This window comes from Oreochromis aureus, linkage group 6 (assembly GCF_013358895.1).
Source record: "Oreochromis aureus strain Israel breed Guangdong linkage group 6, ZZ_aureus, whole genome shotgun sequence".
Taxonomy (NCBI): Eukaryota; Metazoa; Chordata; class Actinopteri; order Cichliformes; family Cichlidae; genus Oreochromis; species Oreochromis aureus.
The window spans coordinates 29925764-29945815 of record NC_052947.1 but is presented as its reverse complement, the minus strand read 5'-3'; the positions used below and the strand labels follow the sequence as shown (position 1 = coordinate 29945815).

At 38.6% G+C, this 20052-nt stretch overlaps 1 protein-coding gene across 1 annotated transcript; it reads right to left on the bottom strand.

Annotated features, from left to right (window-relative positions):
- Window positions 1–3750: 3750 nt before the first annotated feature.
- Window positions 3751–19438, bottom strand: LOC116310572 (sialic acid synthase-like). Its single transcript, XM_031727417.2, has 3 exons — window positions 19218–19438; window positions 7046–7258; window positions 3751–4494 (listed from the first exon to the last, which is right to left on the bottom strand). Exons 1-3 carry the CDS (start codon window positions 19284–19286, stop codon window positions 4309–4311), a joined length of 468 nt encoding a protein of 155 aa, XP_031583277.2. The 5' UTR covers window positions 19287–19438; the 3' UTR covers window positions 3751–4308.
- Between the last annotated feature and the right edge of the window lie 614 nt (window positions 19439–20052).

Sequence of the window (20052 nt, the reverse complement as noted above, 5' to 3'; positions counted from 1 at the left end):
GGTTTATTAGGAAATATGAAACTGAATAAGTTTGCCAATAAATGTTGCAGTGCTGTATGAATAAATGGTTTTGATTATGTCATATCTAGGCAACACGGTTCTCTTAACACTTCTCTTTTTTGTACTGTAGTTAGTTGGAGACATACATATTTTCCATAATATCAAAAAATTTCAGGTTATGAAAATGTTGTAACAACATCATCTAGTTAAGAATGACAGGAGAGACAGCTTCATTTAAATTTTATTGATATACAAATGAAATACAGTTGGTAGTGTCAAGAGAATGAGTTCATTGTGTTCAAATGTTCTCCATAGTCACAAGATCTCCATCCAGTAGAGATACTCTGGGGGGGGTTGCATCATGAATGTTCAGCAATTGTGTGATGCCAGTATTTAGTGATTACAAAAATGTGCAATGTTTCCAACACTTTTTGGAACCTACAGATTACCAGAAGCAATGTTCAGTGTGTGAAAGAAAGGCCAGTGGGTCAACTGACCATTTATCATAAAAATATATATTTTAAAGTATTAGATATATGAAGCTAAAATTTCACAGCACTCGTTATGCATGTTAAAAATTGATACCATTATTTTTTTTATGCGAATTTGAGACCGTTGAGCAGATGGCATGTGCTGAGACGGAACTACTTTTTTTTTTTTTTTTTTTTTTCACAGTGTATTCACCTGAAACAGGCTGTTAAGTGGACAGCTGTATTAGCTTTTGAGTGTAGTAAACATATACCTTAAACGAAGAAAAGAGTTTATGATATGCAAATATTTTCCCAGTTTTATAATGGTTGTACCCCTTAACATGCAATGTAACTGTCTATAATCGGAATTAAGCTATGTAGATCTATATTTAAGAGAGAGGTCCAAAACTCAACCAGTAATAAAGACCACTCTGGATAATAAAATATACTTTTCGCTATTGTTATCTTTTTACTTCATATTAAAAGTCTTATATGGCAACATCAATTTCTTAACAAAATGCTTGCTTATTTTAATTATATCAACAGCTTTAAAACTGCTGTTGTTTTACATTTATGGAAATTATATAAATGTATTTATAAATGAAATATTATATAGAAAACATAATATAAAAAGAAAAATAAAGTGAACAGTTTAGTATATTTTAAATTTACTATTATTATCACTTAAACACAATTTTAATACTCTCCATTGTCTTACTTTACATGGGCTGTCTCACTGTCTGACATGTTAGGGGATTTAGATATCAAAATCTGAAAGAATTTATATTTTATGAATCCACAGAAAAATATTTCAAACAAAAAATGTTTCATAGATTAAACCCCTAGAATGATTTGCTTGAAGTAAATTAAAAATATTTATAATATTATGCATATAATGTCCGTGACCAACATGCCTAGCACTGTGTATTCACCCTGTATTTCTGGAAATCAGTAATAGGTTGGACATTTTAAGTAAGGCTATGCAACACCTATTAGTAAGCTGAGAGAATGTATCTCTCTGTTTTTCTCCCAGATCATGTACTAGCACACTATATAGCTGAATTGTTTCTCTGTAAGAGTGTCACACACATATCTGTTCCCAGGATAACATCGGAAAAGATTTATTAAAAAAAGGCTCAGGAAGATTGCCCTGACAAGCACTCACATAGACGTTCACTGTGTATGCTATTGCTCCCCTCCAAGTAAATAAACACGCTGGAACTCACTAATCTGTCTCACTTTATAAGGCAGTTTTTCTAACTTTAAGTCAGCAATTACTATTTGTCATGCTCAACTAACACAGAAAGACTACAAAAAGGATTTTTAACATGGTTAAAAAATTGTTTAAAATTAAAATTACATAAAATATCAGGTTATGCTGTAAATAACGGTGACAAGGTTGAAATGTTATTCTTTAACACCAGTCTAAAACCTGCCACAATTGAGACCATGCCGCATGCAACAGTAGCAAATTGATGTGGCTTTATATTTGTCATTAAACCAAACAATGAGATAAGCTTATCTCGCCAAGATTTTTTTTATCTGTACCTGTAACTCTTGAAATTAGTTTCAAGAATTATAGGTACAAACACATAGGACAGGAAGGCTATTCCTGTAAAGGGCTGATGCAACATATGCATATGAATCGGTGGCGGGGCATGGTCTGCGATGCTGCTGCAGGGGAGGCGGACGCACTTGAGCGGCATCTGCAATCATGCCTCGCCGGCTTAAAGTCTGAACTGGGTCCTGCTGTAATTGTTGTCGGTGATGATGTGCCGCTTGCAGCCGATTGTAAAACAGCAACTGTAAGAATAAAGTGTGTGAAAAGCGTTGCCATGTAGTCGGGTCTGCCGTGGTATTGTTACGGTGGTGTCGAAACCCAGGACGGGGGGGGCACGGCAGACCCAGGACAGGGAAGGAGCTAGCCAGAATGGTGACCGAGCTGGCGGCTACACAGAGGGAGCAGGAGGCGGTGTCACGCTGCCAGCATGAAGAACTCCAGGACTGTATCGAGCGTCAGATGCAGAGGATTGAGAATCTGGCAGCTCGGCTCTCGGCCACGATTGCTGCGCCACCGCCGCAGGACACATCACCAACGTATTTCCATTCGTGGCACTTCTGTTATTATAGTACATGTGCAGTATGGCAATGTCCAAACTGAAAGGCAGGACGGGAAAGGAAAAATAAAGAAAAAGGAACAGGAGAGAAAAAGGAAGAATGTATAATAAAAGCATAGAGCAAAAATAGAAAAGTGCAATGAATCGCCAACAGCTGCGCTTTTTTTTTTTTTTTTTTTTTTTTTTTAAACAGGGATTCATATGCACATGTTGCGGGCAGCGCTTTCCAGGAATAACCTTCCCTTCCTGGAACTAATTTCAAGAGTTACAGGCACACAAAAAAGTGTTTCAGAGATAAGCCTATCTCAGGATTCAAGATTCAAGAAGTTTATTATCATGTACACAGCAAAACACAAATGGTTACGCAGAGTAATGAAAATCTTACTTTGCAGGTTCCCTTCACAGAACTAAAAGTAAAGTAATAAATAAGTAAAACCAGTGCTTTGTAGCACTTGTAGCTTATGTAGCTTATGTGTGGGTGTAACCAGAATTTAAAGTGCAAGTAGTTGCAACACTGCCACAGTGATAATATATAAAGAGTATGCAATATTAAGGTGTTTATGTAAAGATATGTACAAAATTGCAAATTTACAGTTATGGATAATTACAGTTCGACACTAAGTCAGTGATTCAGTAGCCTGATGGCCTGTGAATAGAAGCTATTTTTTAATCTGGTTGTCCTTCCTCTCACACTCCTGTAGCGTCTGCGAGTGGCTCCAGCTGAAAAAAATCCCCTCTGGCTCCTATGGGCGGTCTGTCCTTCAAGCTCGGGTCCTCTACCAGAGGCCTGGGAGCTTGAATGTCCTGCGCAGTATCTTAGCTGTTGCTAGGACTGCGTTCTTCTGGACAGAGATCTCTGATGTTGTTCCTGGGATCTGCTGGAGCCACTGGCTACCTTCACCCTCCACGTCTTCTCCAGCTCTTCTCTGAGCCCTTGGTATTTCTCAAGTTTTTCATGTTCCTTCTTCCTGATGTTGCATATGTAACAGGTGTATTATTGTTGTGTATTTAACATGTTTTAATGCTTTGTATCTTGTTCTATTTAATTTCAACAAGTCCCTAAAAGCAGTCAGTGATCACTGTCGGCCTCTCTCGGTTTTTATTACCGTTAATCATTTTAAAGCTCAGGTTTTAAAACCTTACGATGTAAATACAGCCCAGCCCATGCAGCAGTATATTAATGACTAACCTCGTATTGTGGATGGGTTATCTCAGTTGTTCTCGTGACTAAAGTTCGGTCCGTTTACAGCATCCTGCCACACGATTGGATTTGTGCCTAACCTTCGGGAGCCCTCACATTAGCTTTTATCTAGTGGAAAAAGGTTAGCATTCATCCTCCAGCTTCACTATTATCCTAACATAGCTGTGTCGCTAGCAATCACATAGCACATCATTATATACCAGCTAGTCCAACTTCAGTAACCCTTCAAAAGTCACCGCTGTTTACTTTCCTGTCTTCATTTATGTCGGAAGTGATAGCCGACATAAATGATACAGTGATACAGACATGTTTATATTTATATTTATTTCGCTTAATTTGTGCAAATTATACCGGGAAGACACTTCCTCTCTTTCCGTTAATTTTATCAGATACAAACTTCATCTTCATTTAAGCCCATTATTTGCTGTTTCTGTCTGTTCACATCACCTGTCCAATTTCTTTCTACGTTTTCTAACCCTCTCTATCTGCCTGCCTCTTTTCAACAGTTTTGGAAATGTTTTTATTCTATCACGTCTGCCAAAATGCTGTCATCTTTATCCATGTCCACTTTGATCTTCTTGCCCACCAGGTTCTGCATGTTCTCTGGAGGGATGCCCTTTGGCTCACCAACCTTCACTGCAAACATGTGAAGGCAGAGCACCGTACCTTTGGAAATGGCCACCTTAGCTATCACTGACTTGCCCAGCTGTGCAGAAAACAAAGAATATAGAAATCACAGGTAGATTCATAACATGTAAATAATAAACATTTGTCATTCACAACTTGATCCATCTCACAAATAAGGTATTGCCATGTTGCTAAATCCTATCTATGGAAACGTTTAGTTTTTGCTTTTGTTTTTTTTGACAAAATAAAATTTATATACCATACGTATATAAATGGCACTGAAAGGGTTAGCACTATTATAGTATGAAGATATTTGGTCTGAACATCACTGTGTCCTTTTTCTGTGTTTGCAAGTTCCCGCAGTGAGTTTTCTTCCAAAGTGCAACAACATACTTTAATTATTGATTTTGAATGACTGCGGATGTTACGGTGCGTTGTTGTCTGTCTTTATGTCTGTTAATTGTGACGCACTGGGAACATTTCCAGGCTGTAACCTGCCTCTTGCCCTGTGATGGCTGGAAGAGACACAAGAACATTGTGACAGAAAATTCAAAAGGTACTTTAAAAATTGATGGATGGACCCAACTTTATAATAAGTCTCATTTCTGGCACATATACACTTAAAGGAAAAAGATAAATACATTTGCAGCATAACAGAAAAACAAAGAAATGACTTGAAAAAAAAATGAACTCAAAGAATTTGTATTAAGAGAAGTTCATTAAGTTAAAAAGAAAATGTGGTTGCATAAAAGGGACCTGTAATTTTCAAGTACACTTTAATAAAGGCAGCAGACCATCAAAGATGATGAAACCCTGACTTCCAGTCTCACTCTTCTTCCAAAAATACTGGGCAATACATTCTATGTGAGGAATATCATTTATGTCTTGCCTCTGTATTTCAAATTCAATGCCACCAGTTTCTTATCAGAGTTTTCATGAAAAAAAAAATGCTATAGCTGCCTCATACTATAAAAAGCTGATTCCAATGCTACATGGGAAAAAAAAGTTTGTGTAACTATGATTCTTGTAAAAAAAAAAAAAATCTATCACTATCAATCTATCCTGAATGACCATTGTATGACTGTAACGGTCATACAATACAGTGGTCACACATAATCACACAATTTAACATCTAAACATAAACTCTGAGTGTAGTTACTCCTCAACAAAAACACTGGTTTTGTCTAGTCTTTCATTGTCAGGTTTCTTCTGTCCAGACAACAGTACCTTACAAAGCTTTGTGATAGTGTAACATGATACTCTAATGTCATATAACATTTAAGGAATGGATTTAGCTAACTGTTGAGCTAACCTAGACTTTGATGTTTAAAAAAAAGACATATAAAATGGTATCTTGACTTTCTTCATTTTAACGTCAATAACCTGCTCCACTAATGTGGTTAATGTGTCTTCATCTCTGGCACTGTCCCATGGAAGAAGAAGAAGGAGAAATGCAAAAACAAACCCACAACCAACTGTCGGCCTCTTCAGTACATTCCATTTTGTGGATCAAATGATAGTATAGACAGTAGAATGTGGCAACAATTTGGCATTAGTAACTTTAAGAAGGCAGGTTTAAGAAGGCATGCTGAGCCAATCGACCTTTATAACAGGCAAAGGTAGCACTCGTTTTGGCATTTTTTGAATGCAGAAAACGAAATTTTTTTATTTTTAATAATACAAGCTAATGGTATAATTGTAGAGGAAAATAAGTCTTTAAAAAAGCACCAGAGACTAATGTGTTTCTAAAGAGTCAAGTACAAAGAGCCCAAACTGCACAGTACTAGAGCAGAACAATGTCAAAGTTATGGAAATGTATAAATTAGGGCACAGTAAAAACATGAGATTTGTTTTATACATTGCTGGTCTGTAGCTGACAGTTGATACCTAAGGTCAGGGTGCCCAATCCCAGTCCTCAAGAGCTACTGTTCTGCAGCTTTTAGATGGGTCCTTGTTCCAACACACCTGAATCAAATAAATGGACAAGATAAGATAACCTTTATTAGTCCCACGCATGGGAAATTGTTTATCAGGCTTTTGCCAAACTTGATGGCATGCTGAAGAGGTAATCAAACCATTTGATTCAGCTGTGATGGAGTAGGGCTGCATCTAAAAGCTGCAGGACAGTAGCTCTCGAGGACTGGGATTGGGCAGCCCTGCTTAACGTCTTGCAATGTTCACATTGTAACAGTTTGTGAACTGTCTTTCATTATCTGAGAAGGCACCACAGAACCACCATGAGTAGCTGTCACCAAGGACAGTGTTAATCTGAATGGTGAAACTGAAGGCTGTGAAACGTTTGGGGAAAGTTCTAACACCTATCCTAACATCAATAAAACTTTCCCATGCAACAGTTGGTTTTCTGCCTCAACAGGGAGAGTGAACATTCCCTTGTTTACTGCTACGTGCTACAATAAAAGCACATAATCTGTCATCATGATGACTGAGCGCACACCTTGATCACACTGAGATTGATCTCTTTAGGGTCCAAAGGGTTGGGGAATGTTGCCTGAAAGGATTACCTTTTTTGTAACATGAATGTTCCCCTGTTTGCTGATATGGATTGCAATAAAAGAACATAATCAGAGAACATGATGACTGAGTATAAGGAAATTATTCACTAATATTACCTTGATCACACTGAGGTTGGCCTCTTTAGGATCCAAAGGGTTGGTGCTGGTGCACTGCAGGAGGGTGAAGTTTTGCTTGTGCTCCTTTACTATCTTGTAGACACAGTGTATGGTTTCCATGGACTGCATCCCAGTGGATATCACCATGGGTTGTCCTGATATTGTATTATGTGATCCAATATACTCTAGATGAACAGGGATGTGGGGTGTGTACTGAAATAAAATAATAAAAATTAGCCCATCATGACAGAGCAGACAAGAAGAGAAGATTCAGGTGGTATTTTTATAAAATTTCAGTTTTGCAGTATTTGTAATTTAGCTGTACATCTTACTGTTGTACTTTTAAATGCTGCCCACAGCTTTCACAGGCAGTCTACATCAAAGATAAAGGGAGCTTCTGTTTTTTTGCCAAGAACTACTCCCACAAGGTGGAATCAGCTATAAAATGCACTGCACACTGCAGATTTGTTGTTTCCCACGTCAGTTCAGATAAGAGTGATTTGAGGTTACTCATGAAAAGCCTGGTACCTTTTTTGGCTGTTTTCTCCAGATATGGAAAGTTGTTTGCATCACACAAGGCAGCTTTGAAGAAGGGCACTAAAACATTTTAGTGTTGAAATATAATTTTATAATTTTAATTATATTATTTTATTTTATTTTATATTTCACAAAATATAAAATAAGCATGACACTTTGGCCTTTTCTACCATCCTACATTTCTGTTTAATCAGTTTTCTGTTTGACATTTATTCAGCTGTGTGAAAACTATAACTTAAATCCCAGCCAAGCTGATTTACTCAGGAATAAATGAAACACTGAAAAAAGCCAAACAATAACATTTTTAGGTTATCTAAGTGACTTACATGTTTAACTTTAGTAGCGAAAGACCGCAGCGTGTCTGAAAACGATGTGCTGGGAATCCAGGCAAAAACCGAGCAAGTATTTGAAGTTTACACACCTACATTCTTGCCTGAAAATTTGTTAAAAGTTTATTTTGTGACCCAGAAAGAGTAATATTTCAAACTCTTTAGCCGCGCTCCTCTGCCATTGCTGCGTTTGAAAAAATACAAATATTATAAACATTTAATTTATTTAATAAAGTATTGAAAAGAGTAATAAGAGTAATATTACAAGTAGCTGCCGCCATTGTTGGAAACTGGAATTGGCTGGGCTCTGTATTCTGGGATAGGGTTGGGCCATGAAGGGCCAATCGACCCATCCTTTAAATTCGCGGACACGAAGGACGCATTTGTCGGCTGCATTTGGAACAGCCTTCGAATTGGGACAGCCTTCGTTGGGTCGCTGTGACATTATTGGCCTTCAAATGCGGCCTCCAAAGACCGCGGTCAAGTGAGCCCTCACTTACGAAGTCACAGTCAAGCTAGCCGCCCCGCCAGCCGCACCTAAAATGTGGTTGCACTACTCTTACGCATATTACGGTACGGATGAAGACCGGCTTAGAAACGCAGTCTTTTGTGTCCTGACACTATTTTACTTCAATATCCACTCCCAGTTTTGGTTCATCTCCACTTTTCATCCCATGATCCACAGCCAAAATTACTGTACGATTCAGCGAAAATTAACAATAACATTTACTCAATATACAGTACTGTACTTTTAATATCTTCATCTTTGACCTCAGATTACATATAAACTGTACGAGGTGACACAGATATCTCACTGGATTCTGACTCTAGGCCATCTCCACTCTTCACCCTGTGATCCACAGACAAGTTTACTGTACGGTTTTCCTGAAAATTGATAGTAAACTTTGCACATTTTACTCTACTGTACTCTATATATTCCCATCTTTGACCTCAGATTACAGGAAAACTGTACGAGGTGACACAGATATTTCACTGGATTCTGACTCTGGGTGACCCCCACTCTTCACCCTGAGATCCACAGACAAGTTTACTGTACGGTTTTCCTGAAAATTGATAGTAAACTTTGCACAATTTACTGTACTGTACTCTATATATTCCCATCTTTGACCTCAGATTACAGGAAAACTGTACGAGGTGACACAGATATTTCACTGGATTCTGACTCTGGGTGACCCCCACTCTTCACCCTGAGATCCACAGACAAGTTTACTGTACGGTTTTCCTGAAAATTGATAGTAAACTTTGCACATTTTACTCTACTGTACTCTATATATTCCCATCTTTGACCTCAGATTACAGGAAAACTGTACGAGGTGACACAGATATTCCACTGGATTCTGACTCTGGGTGACCCCCACTCTTCACCCTGTGATCCACAGACAAGTTTACTGTACGGTTTTTGAGATTGCTGTGTTAACAGAGTATGACAGAGGCTAAGAAAATATACGGCCTACAATAATATCAAATTTAAACAACAAATTAAAAAATTTCCACATTTGCTGTCATTGCCATGTGTTCAGTAGAGCATTAAGTAGTCATAAAAAAAAACATATCTTTGAAATATCATCAGTAAAAGAAATACTCTCACTATGTAAGACATGTTAGCAAATTCAGTTAATAAATATTGTATCAAATCTATACAGATGTTTAAAGGCATAATGCAAAGCATGTTTGTTTCTTATGGCTCACAAATGTGTTTGCCTTTAACATAATTTACATTTCATTTGTACAGTTTCACAGACGAAACAATAAAATAAGTTTCCTGAACTGTTCTTCACGGCCAAGATTTTGAATCCTTTTGAGGGTGATGCATTATCCATGAAGGTGGGCAATTTGTTCATTGATCTCTGACCCTCGCTGACTCTGACGCCTCCTAATTCTGCTTCCAGCCTTGATGATTAATTTGTTCTTCCTTTTGGCATCCCTGTCACTGATGCTGTCACCAGTTGTCCACCAGTCTAATCTGCAATTCTGGTGAACCCAGAATTACCTGTATCTTTGTAATGTTTCCAAAATATACACTATATGTTGATGGGCATTGTCCCACTTTTTTTCCTTTACAAGTAATAATCTCTATGGTTTTAATGACAATTCATATACAGATTGTGGAGGACTTTTTATTCAACACTAAAAATAGTTCCTCATCAGCAGACTGTAGTACAATTTTAGCCTACCGTTAAAAAACCCATCCAATGCAGCGTTATCAGAGAAATTATGCAAATGATATGTTTGCATGTACTAGTAATCTATTTATCATTTACCATGATTCCTGCTCTGATGATTACTTTCTTCTCCTTCTGTAATTTTAATAGATAAAGGATGTTGAACATTAAGCTCCAAACAGGATGAATGAGGAAGACCACAGAGGAGAGTCATGGATGTAGGCCTGGGACATTTGCATTTGCTCACTCAGAGTTGCTCAGACCCAAGGCAGGCCAAACCTCTGTGTTACAACTTTCCGAAATGCCTGCCATGCTGACCTGCAAATATAAAAGACACACATTCACAGCTTCCTTTACTCTTAGCCCAGATCTTCCATTGTTCCATTGTCACTGTGGATATGAGGGAGTGGCATTGCTTGACTACAGCACAGTGCTGTGCATAAAAGCAGACTGATCCAGGCGGGAGAATCATTTCTTGTTTGCATTTCTGAGAACACTTCAGGAAATGGATGAAGCAGATTCTGATGGAGGAGAGGTTTCATTTGTCCAGCAGGCCACTGATGCCTCCTCAGAAGAAGCTGAAAAGGAGACGGAACAAGAACCCAGCATGCCTCCACGGAAGAGGCCCCGTGGTACTGGGAAGCCCAGCCAGAGCCACACAGCAAAAGACGGCACTGTGTGGGTTGAGGAGGACATTGGAATGCCCAGTGCAGTAGCAAATCGTTCGTGCTTCACTGCGCAAGCTGGGTCCACAGAGTCTGCTGAGGTTTGTCACTGCCATAGTAGATATGATATTTATATAAACCCATTTAGAGTTAGGTTGATAAACTAAATTTACCATTTTCTATTTCTTTATCTTCCGACAGCGTAAGATTACAAGTGTGCTCAAAGCTTCCTTTGCCTGTTAGACGTGGGAATGCTGCAGACCATCAGAGAGTGCACGGTACATCAAGCCCGCAGAACAGAGCCGGACCGGAGTAATTCTAGTGTTAAACAATGCCTTTTATTAGAACATAAGCATTTAAATGGAGTAATTGTATTTGAATTAGTTAAATATGAGTGGGCAACTCAGACCATGACAAGACTGCATTTGCTCTAAGAAATTAATAAAAAATTTAGACATATTGTTGTCATTATTTTTAATCTTCAATTTTATGTTTTTCTTTAAGATAGTATCAGAAGTTGCTCCTCGACCATGAAAAAACCATCTGCATGTATTCTTTCACTACATCCATGATTCTCCTCTGTGGTCTTCCTCATTCATCCTGTTTGGAGCTTAATGTTCAACATCCTTTATCTATTAAAATTACAGAAGGAGAAGAAAGTAATCATCAGAGCAGGAATCATGGTAAATGATAAATAGATTACTAGTACATGCAAACATATCATTTGCATAATTTCTCTGATAACGCTGCATTGGATGGGTTTTTTAACGGTAGGCTGAAATTGTACTACAGTCTGCTGATGAGGAACTATTTTTAGTGTTGAATAAAAAGTCCTCCACAATCTGTATATGAATTGTCATTAAAACCATAGAGATTATTTCTTGTAAAGAAAAAAAAAGTGGTACAATGCCCATCAACATATAGTGTATATTTTGGAAACATTACAAAGATACAGGTAATTCTGGGTTCACCAGAATTGCAGATTAGACTGGTGGACAACTGGTGACAGCATCAGTGACAGGGATGCCAAAAGGAAGAACAAATTAATCATCAAGGCTGGAAGCAGAATTAGAGGCGTCAGAGTCAGCGAGGGTCAGAGATCAATGAACAAATTGCCCACCTTCATGGATAATGCATCACCCTCAAAAGGATTCAAAATCTTGGCCGTGAAGAACAGTTCAGGAAACTTATTTTATTGTTTCGTCTGTGAAACTGTACAAATGAAATGTAAATTATGTTAAAGGCAAACACATTTGTGAGCCATAAGAAACAAACATGCTTTGCATTATGCCTTTAAACATCTGTATAGATTTGATACAATATTTATTAACTGAATTTGCTAACATGTCTTACATAGTGAGAGTATTTCTTTTACTGATGATATTTCAAAGATATGTTTTTTTTTATGACTACTTAATGCTCTACTGAACACATGGCAATGACAGCAAATGTGGAAATTTTTTAATTTGTTGTTTAAATTTGATATTATTGTAGGCCGTATATTTTCTTAGCCTCTGTCATACTCTGTTAACACAGCAATCTCAAAAACCGTACAGTAAATTTGTCTGTGGATCACAGGGTGAAGAGTGGGGTTCACCCAGAGTCAGAATCCAGTGAGATATCTGCGTCACCTCTTACAGTTTTCCTGTAATCTGAGGTCAAAGATGAGAATGTATAGAGTACAGTAGAGTAAATTGAGCAAAGTTTAATATCAATTTTCTCAAAAACCGTACAGTAAATTTGTCTGTGGATCACAGGGTGAAGAGTGGAGATGGCCTAGAGTCAGAATCCAGTGAAATATCTGTGTCACCTCTTACAGTTTATATGTAATCTGAGGTCAAAGATGAAGATATTAAAAGTACAGTACTGTATATTGGGCAAATGTTATTGTTAATTTTCTCTGATTCGTACAGTAATCTTTGCTGTGGATCACAAGGGGAAAAGTGGAGATGAACCAAAACGGAGTGGATTGTGAAGTTAAATAGTGTCAGGACACAAAAGACTGCGTTTCTAAGCCAGTCGGCATCCATACCGTAATACGCGTAAGAGTAGTGCAACCACATTTTAGGTGCGGCTGGCGGGGCGGCTAGCTTGACTGTGACTTCGCAAGTGAGGGCTCACTTGACCGCAGTCCTCCACCGGATGCAGCCCCTGAACTGAGACACAGGCCGTTTATCAATGCCCAAGTACGCGAGCACGGACTCGTGATTTGTACAGTCGGAACACCTGCGTACGTGATGATGTCACAGGTCCGGAGTTTTTACTGCCGTCCCCTCCTAATTTAACTGTGAGTAACATGTTATGAAGCTTAACTGTAATCACAGCCAAACCGGTTTACTCAGGAACAAATAAAACACTGAAATAAACCAAACATTAACATTTAGAAGTGATCTAAGTTACTTATATATCATTTTTAACCGCACTAGTGAAACCTCTAATAATAAAAATAGTGTACATGTACATACGTGTACATACCTTAATAAAAACAAGCAGGTGAGATGTTAGAACGCTTTTATTTCTATTTTAGTGGACACTCAATACTATAGACAGCTGCTGGAGTTTCTTTAACCTGAGTAGTGAGAAGACCGCGAGCGGGGGGGGGTGAAAACGATGTGCCGGGAGTCCGCTGTTGAGTTTTGGACGAAATGCATTCTGGGACATATAGCTGTCCCAAGTCCACACCGATGCATGCTCGATAAAACGGGCGGATCGAGAACACATCCGGGACTTTTTCGCGTTCTCGGCTTGATGCGTACTTCGAATTGGAACAGTACTTGGTCTCCGACTGATGACGTATCACGAGTACACGAGAACGCAAGTACGCACAAGTACGCATATTGATAAACGCCCTGCCTATGAGTAGCTTCTCTGACTTAGCGCTAAACAGGAAGTGACCTCTGCCCTTACCTTAAACGTACTAAATTAATCGATTACTGTCCAAATGTTAAGTATTAACAGTATACTAATCCTTTATACAAATAGGAAAATGTTAGGAAGATAAAAAGATAAAAACATACAAAATTAAAATGGGTTATATGATGATGATGACTAGATAGATAGATAGATAGATAGATAGATAGATAGATAGATAGATAGATAGATAGATAGATAGATAGATAGATAGATAGGGATGCACATAAGTGGTCCACAGGTGCGCATTCGCTGTCAAAATTAAAGACGCGTACCAGATAAGAAGTTGCAACGCGCGTTTCGTACATAAGATTTTCTGGAGGAGGACAGACATTTGTTTAGAACTCTTAAAGATGAAGAAGCAAGCTCCTATAAGCAATTACTTTGGTGTTCCTCCACCTCCAAAGAAATGTCAGAAGGAGTCCGAACCCCAAAAGAACATTGCGTATCCTCGGAAAAGTGGTTGCAGGAGGTGAGCTGGCTTCAAACAAATGATGAACGCACAGAGATGTGGTGCAGAATATGCCTTGAAAATCCCACTCTAGCGGACAAAAACAATGCATTTTATATGTACGCAAATGCGCGTTGCAACTTCTTATCTGGTGCGCGTCTTTTATTTTGACAGCGAATGCGCACCTGCGGACCACTTATGTGCACCCCTGGATATAGATATATATAGTATATATATATAGTATGTATATATAAGTCTCTTAACACAACAATGAACTTAACAAAGGTTAACCAATAAACATTATGTTTAGTCCTTACTCTAATCATTTTAGCTGTATGTTAGCTGTCCTTTATTGTCTCTAGTAGAGTCACTGATGAGAAGCCAGGGGCGATTCTAGGATCAGAGCTTTGGGGGTGCTGAGCACCCAGAGAGCTGCCCAGCCAGGCAAGATAAACTTTACTCGTCAAGATGAGACTTCTTCCCTGTGTCTGTCAGTCCCTGCACTGTGTGGGAGAGGTGTACACACCGGAGCGAATTTCCTGTACTATTGTGAGCATCTTTTGTTTATCACTGATTTGTTTATGACTGATTTGTTTATCACTAATAGCTTACCATTGTCTGTAGAGAATTTGCAGCATCTGCTCATGCACAGTGCCCTGTTTTGAAATGGCAGTACATAATGGCTCTGCTGGGTCCATGTTTTGGCCAGATCATACTGTCAAGGCCAGACGGTCAGTGCGCCAAGTTGAAGCAGAAAGGAAACTCAATAAACAGTTTCTTTTACTTAAGTATATTTACACAGGAGAGCGAGTAGAGGTTGCTTACTTGAAAATGTTGTTTGTTTGTTTGTTTTTTTGTTTTTTTGCAGTCAGTGAGTTGGTAAAGGAGACCAGTGTCAAAAAAAAGGGACACCAGGTTGGATGCATTAGGCATTTGTACATAGGACAGAGTAGCTGACAATCTGGCAGACAGTGAAGATCTGAACTGGTCCTTAAGTACTGCCAGACTCATTATTTGCAATGAACCACAGGTGAGAAAAGGAAACCAAGACTTTGCCCAGAGGCAGAAATACTGCTTCAAGAGCAGAGTGGAAAAATACACCAAAACACCAATACACAACCCAGATCGCGACAACTATTCATTACTGATTAAAGGAAACAAGAACAACCCTTGGTTTCTCTTCAGCACTGTAGCCAGGCTGACAAAAAGTCAGAGCACTGTTGAGCCAACCATTACTTTAATGTTAACTAGTAATGACTTCATGAACTTCTTCACAAATAAAATTTTAACCATTAGAGAAAGAATTACTCCTAACCATCTCACAGATGTAACATTATCTACAGCTACTCTTTCTCCAATTGATCTTCCTGAGTTAACTTCAGTAATTAATTCCTCCAAACCATCATCGTGTCTTTTAGACCCCATTCCTGCAAAACTTCTCAAAGAAGTCCTGCCATTAATTAATGCTTCAATCTTAAATATGATCAACTTATCTCTAATAATCGGCTATGTACCACAGACCTTCAAGCTGGCAGTAGTTAAATTGTTGCTTAAAAAGCCATCTCTAGACCCAGCAGTCTTGCTAATTATAGGCCAATCTCCAACCTTCCTTTCATATCAAAAATCCTTGAAAGAGTTGTTGTAAAACAGCTAACAGATCATCTGCAGAGGAATGGCTTATTTGAAGAGTTTCAGTCAGGTTTCAGAGCTCATCACAGCACAGAAACAATGTATACTTTATTGATCCCCATGGGGAAATTCCTCTCTGCATTTAACCCATTCACTCAGACTATCTAATAGACTCCAATTTGTTCATGTAAATGGAGATTCCTCTTCTCACACTAAGGTTAATTATAAAGTTCTTCTTATGGCCTCTGACAGTGGACTCATCTCTGTGCTTGTCCTGCTAGACCTCAGTGCTGCGTTTGATACTGTTGACCATAATATCCTATTAGAGCGATTAGAACATGCTGTAGGTATTACAGGTACTGCACTGCAGTGGTTTGTATCATATCTATCTAATAGACTCCAATTTGTACATGTAAATGGAGAGTCCTCTTCACACACTAAGGTCAATTATGGAGTTCCACAGGGTTCAGTGCTAGGACCAATTCTGTTTACATTATACATGCTTCCCTTAGGCAGCATCATTAGAAGACATAGCATAAATTTTCACTGCTATGCAGATGACACGCAGCTCTATCTATCCATGAAGCCAGGTATCACAGACCAATTAGTTAAACTGCAGGAATGTCTTAAAGACACAAAGACCTGGATGGCCGCTAACTTTCTGCTTCTTAATTCAGATAAAACTGAGGTTATTGTACTCGGCCCTGAAAATCTTAGAAATATGGTATCTAAGCAGATTCTTACTCTGGATGGCATTATCTTGGCCTCCAGTAACACTGTGAGAAACCTTGAGTCATTTTTGACCAGGACATGTCCTTCAACGCACATATTAAACAAATATGTAAGACTGCTTTCTTCCATTTGCGCAACATCTCTAAAATTAGAAATATCCTGTCTCAGAGTGATGCTGAAAAACTAGTTCATGCATTTATTACTTCCAGGCTGGACTACTGTAATTCACTATTATCAGGAAGTCCTAAAAACTCGCTGAAAAGCCTTCAGCTAATCCAAAATGCTGCAGCAAGGGTACTGACAGGGACTAGAAAAGAGAGCATATTTCTCCTGTTTTGGCTTCCCTTCATTGGCTTCCTGTTAAATCCAGAATTGAATTCAAAATCCTGCTCCTCACATACAAGGTCTTAAATAATCAGGCCCCATCTTATCTTAATGACCTTGTAGTACCATATCACCCTATTAGAGCACTTCGCTCTTGCACTGCAGGCCTACTTGTTGTTCCTAGAGTATTTAAAAGTAGAATGGGAGGCAGAGCCTTCAGTTTTCAGGCCCCTCTTCTGTGGAACCAACTTCCAGTTTGGATTCGGGAGACAGACACTATCTCTACTTTCAAGATTAGGCTTAAAACTTTCCTTTTTGCTAAAGCATATAGTTAGGGCTGGACCAGGTGACCCTGAATCCTCCCTTAGTTATGCTGCAATAGACGTAGGCTGCCGGGGATTCCCATGATGCACTGAGTTTTTCCCTTCCAGTCACCTTTCTCACTCACTATGTGCTAATAGACCTCTCTGCATCGAATCATATCTGTTATTAATCTCTGTCTCTCTTCCACAGCATGTCTTTCATCCTGTTTTCCTTCTTTCACCCCAACCGGTCACAGCAGATGGCCGCCCCTCCCTGAGCCTGGTTCTGCCGGAGGTTTCTTCCTGTTAAAAGGGAGTTTTTCCTTCCCACTGTCGCCAAAGTGCTTGCTCATAGGGGGTCATATGATTGTTGGGTTTTTCTCTGTATTTATTATTGTGCTATCTACTGTACAATATAAAGCGCCTTGAGGCGACTTTTGTTGTGATTTGGCGCTATATAAATAAAATTGAATTGAATTGAATTGAATTGAACTTCTTCTTCAGTCACCTTTCTCACTCACTATGTGTTAACAGACCTCTCTGCACTGAATCATACTTGTTATTAATCTCTGTCTCTCTTCCACAGCATGTCTTTTATCCTGTCTTCCTTCTCTCATCTTAACCGGTCACGGCGGATTTCCCACAAGCACACTGCACTACTGCGTTACTAAACCGTGATTTTATTTGTTAGAATGTCTCATGACAATGAAGTATGAGCGTGCGACATCCGTGGTAGCAACAGACACGTGTGTAGATCAACAATGGATGATAGGGAGCGTGGGGGAGAGTACGACCATGCAGCGTTTAAAGCTTTGGAGTACCGAAAAGTGACAAAAACATTTGTGTCCGCTGTACGCTCTGCGTGGGATGAAAACTTTTTTCAACAGCGAAAAATTCCAACACATCATAGAAAAAATACAGACTAAAAGTGGTGTCAAGCTGCCCCAGAGAAAGTGATTTGTTGGATACCTTGAGAGAGAATACGACATATATAATACAACTCTCATTTGAAGGCTCGGAGAGGTAGACTTTGTTTCCACCACTGCTGACATCTGGACGGTAAATAATAAAAGTTTTATGGGTGTAACATTTTACTGGATTAATTCCACTTTACAGTGCAACAAGGTCACCCTAGCATGCAAAAGAATTAGAGGCAGCCATACCCATGATGTAAATGGGGCAGAGATTCCCATCAGACTTCAAGGCAAAGTTGTTGCCATTGTAACTGACAATGCATCCAATGTCAGCCCTGGATTTGGAGTCTGAATCTGAAATATGTTAGGCTATGCCCTCTCTATTTTTGGTAATTCCACACCGATGGAAACCCAAACAAAACTCGCAGACCTGTTTTATATGTGCACAGAATAGTTTTCTATACGAAATCGCTGCAAAAAGTGCAGCCTTAACTAATGTCCACCCTACTGTTTCTTATTTTATATTAAGATTTAAAAATCTAGTCTGTCAATTATACAACAAGACAGACCGGCATCATGTCTCAATTGCTAATTAGTCTGGGAGGTAACTCTTTCTTGTGTGTATAACATAACACATAGGACAGATAGGGAATGGATTTAGACTCAAATCATTTTTGAGCTAGTTTATGTTGATCTGATTAGAGCAAATCCTTGACTTTTGGTGTAAACAAAATAGTATCTGCTGAACTTCAAAGCTGTAACTACTAAAAAGTAACCACTTCAAACCACTCCAAAGCTGTAATTACTAAAAACTAATATATCTTTACCTGATACAATCCCATATGAGAAACAATGCAAAAATATTTTCAATCCATGATCCAGAAAGCATGTTTTTCACTGTCTACCATTCTAACCAAAAAATAAAGTCAAACACATATGTACCTGTAAGTGTTAAGACTGGTTACTAATTGGATCTGTGTGATGTTCTACAAGGGAGTCATGTCTGATACATCCCAGTAATTATACAATTTGAAGTGGAAAATCAACCCTAAAATATGTAAACTAAACTCGACAAAACAAAAGCAGAACACACAGTTCAGAATGAATTATTGTATTAAAAAAATGGAAAAAGGGGGGAATAGGGGGATATTTATTATTGACCCAGAGGTGATGATTATGATGTTCATTCATCTTACCCTGATCACACTGAGGTTGACATCTTTATGATCCAGAGGTAGGCACTGGTGCACTGCAGGAAAGTACATTTCTGGTTGTGCTCCTTTACTGTCTTGTAGACACAGCTTATGGTCTAAGAAGCTTGGAAAGAAAAGCGCCTGGACTTCTTTATGTTGCTTTCACCTCTCATCCGAGAAGCTTCTTCAGTTCTAGGGTCAAATGGTGGAGAGTCCCAGATTTAAGCCCTGTGGGAGTATCCCCCCGAGAGGGACAATGGACCCCCTAATAATCCTCTACCTAATCACATGAGCCAAGATGTGAAAACAGGTGTAGGTCACAATCAGCCAAGGTTTCGAGTGAGCTCATTGTGAAACCTAGCCCCACCCTGTCATGTGATTTCCTGAGGTCAGATGGCCCAGGATGTGAGTGGGCATTAAGGCGTCTGGGAAGGGATCTCAAAGTTTTGAGATCTGACATTGATAGATTTGTATATATGTAACCCAACAGACTGCAAAAATGGGATGTGAGGGATCACGAGCCATCAAAGTAAGAGTCAGTTTCTGCTTTGATTGTTGTTTGTATTGTAGAGTGTAAAAAATCTGAGGAGGGTTAAAGTAATAATATAATTTATATTATACGTATAACTTATTAATACATTTATTTACAATTTTAAGCAGTAAATAAGTGATATTTATAATTGTTTTATTATTGGTAAATAATTCACAAACAATTATTTGATTACGTATAATTACACATAATTAATTAATATTTAAAATGTATCATTATTTTTATACACCCACTGGATTTATAAAGCATGTCGCATGTTGAAATAGTCTACAATGCAAACAACAAACA

What these genes read in the sequence shown, in the direction of transcription:
- LOC116310572 (XM_031727417.2), bottom strand. Translation starts at nt 19,286, where the DNA reads ATGTACTTTCCTGCAGTGCACCAGTGCCTACCTCTGGATCATAAAGAT. An exon ending in TCAACCTCAGTGTGATCAGG is followed by an intron (nt 7,259 to 19,217) that starts GTAAGATGAATG and finishes ATTTTATTTCAG; the next exon opens with TACACACCCCACATCCCTGT. An exon ending in CCAACCTCAGTGTGATCAAG is followed by an intron (nt 4,495 to 7,045) that starts GTAATATTAGTG and finishes TTTTCTGCACAG; the next exon opens with CTGGGCAAGTCAGTGATAGC.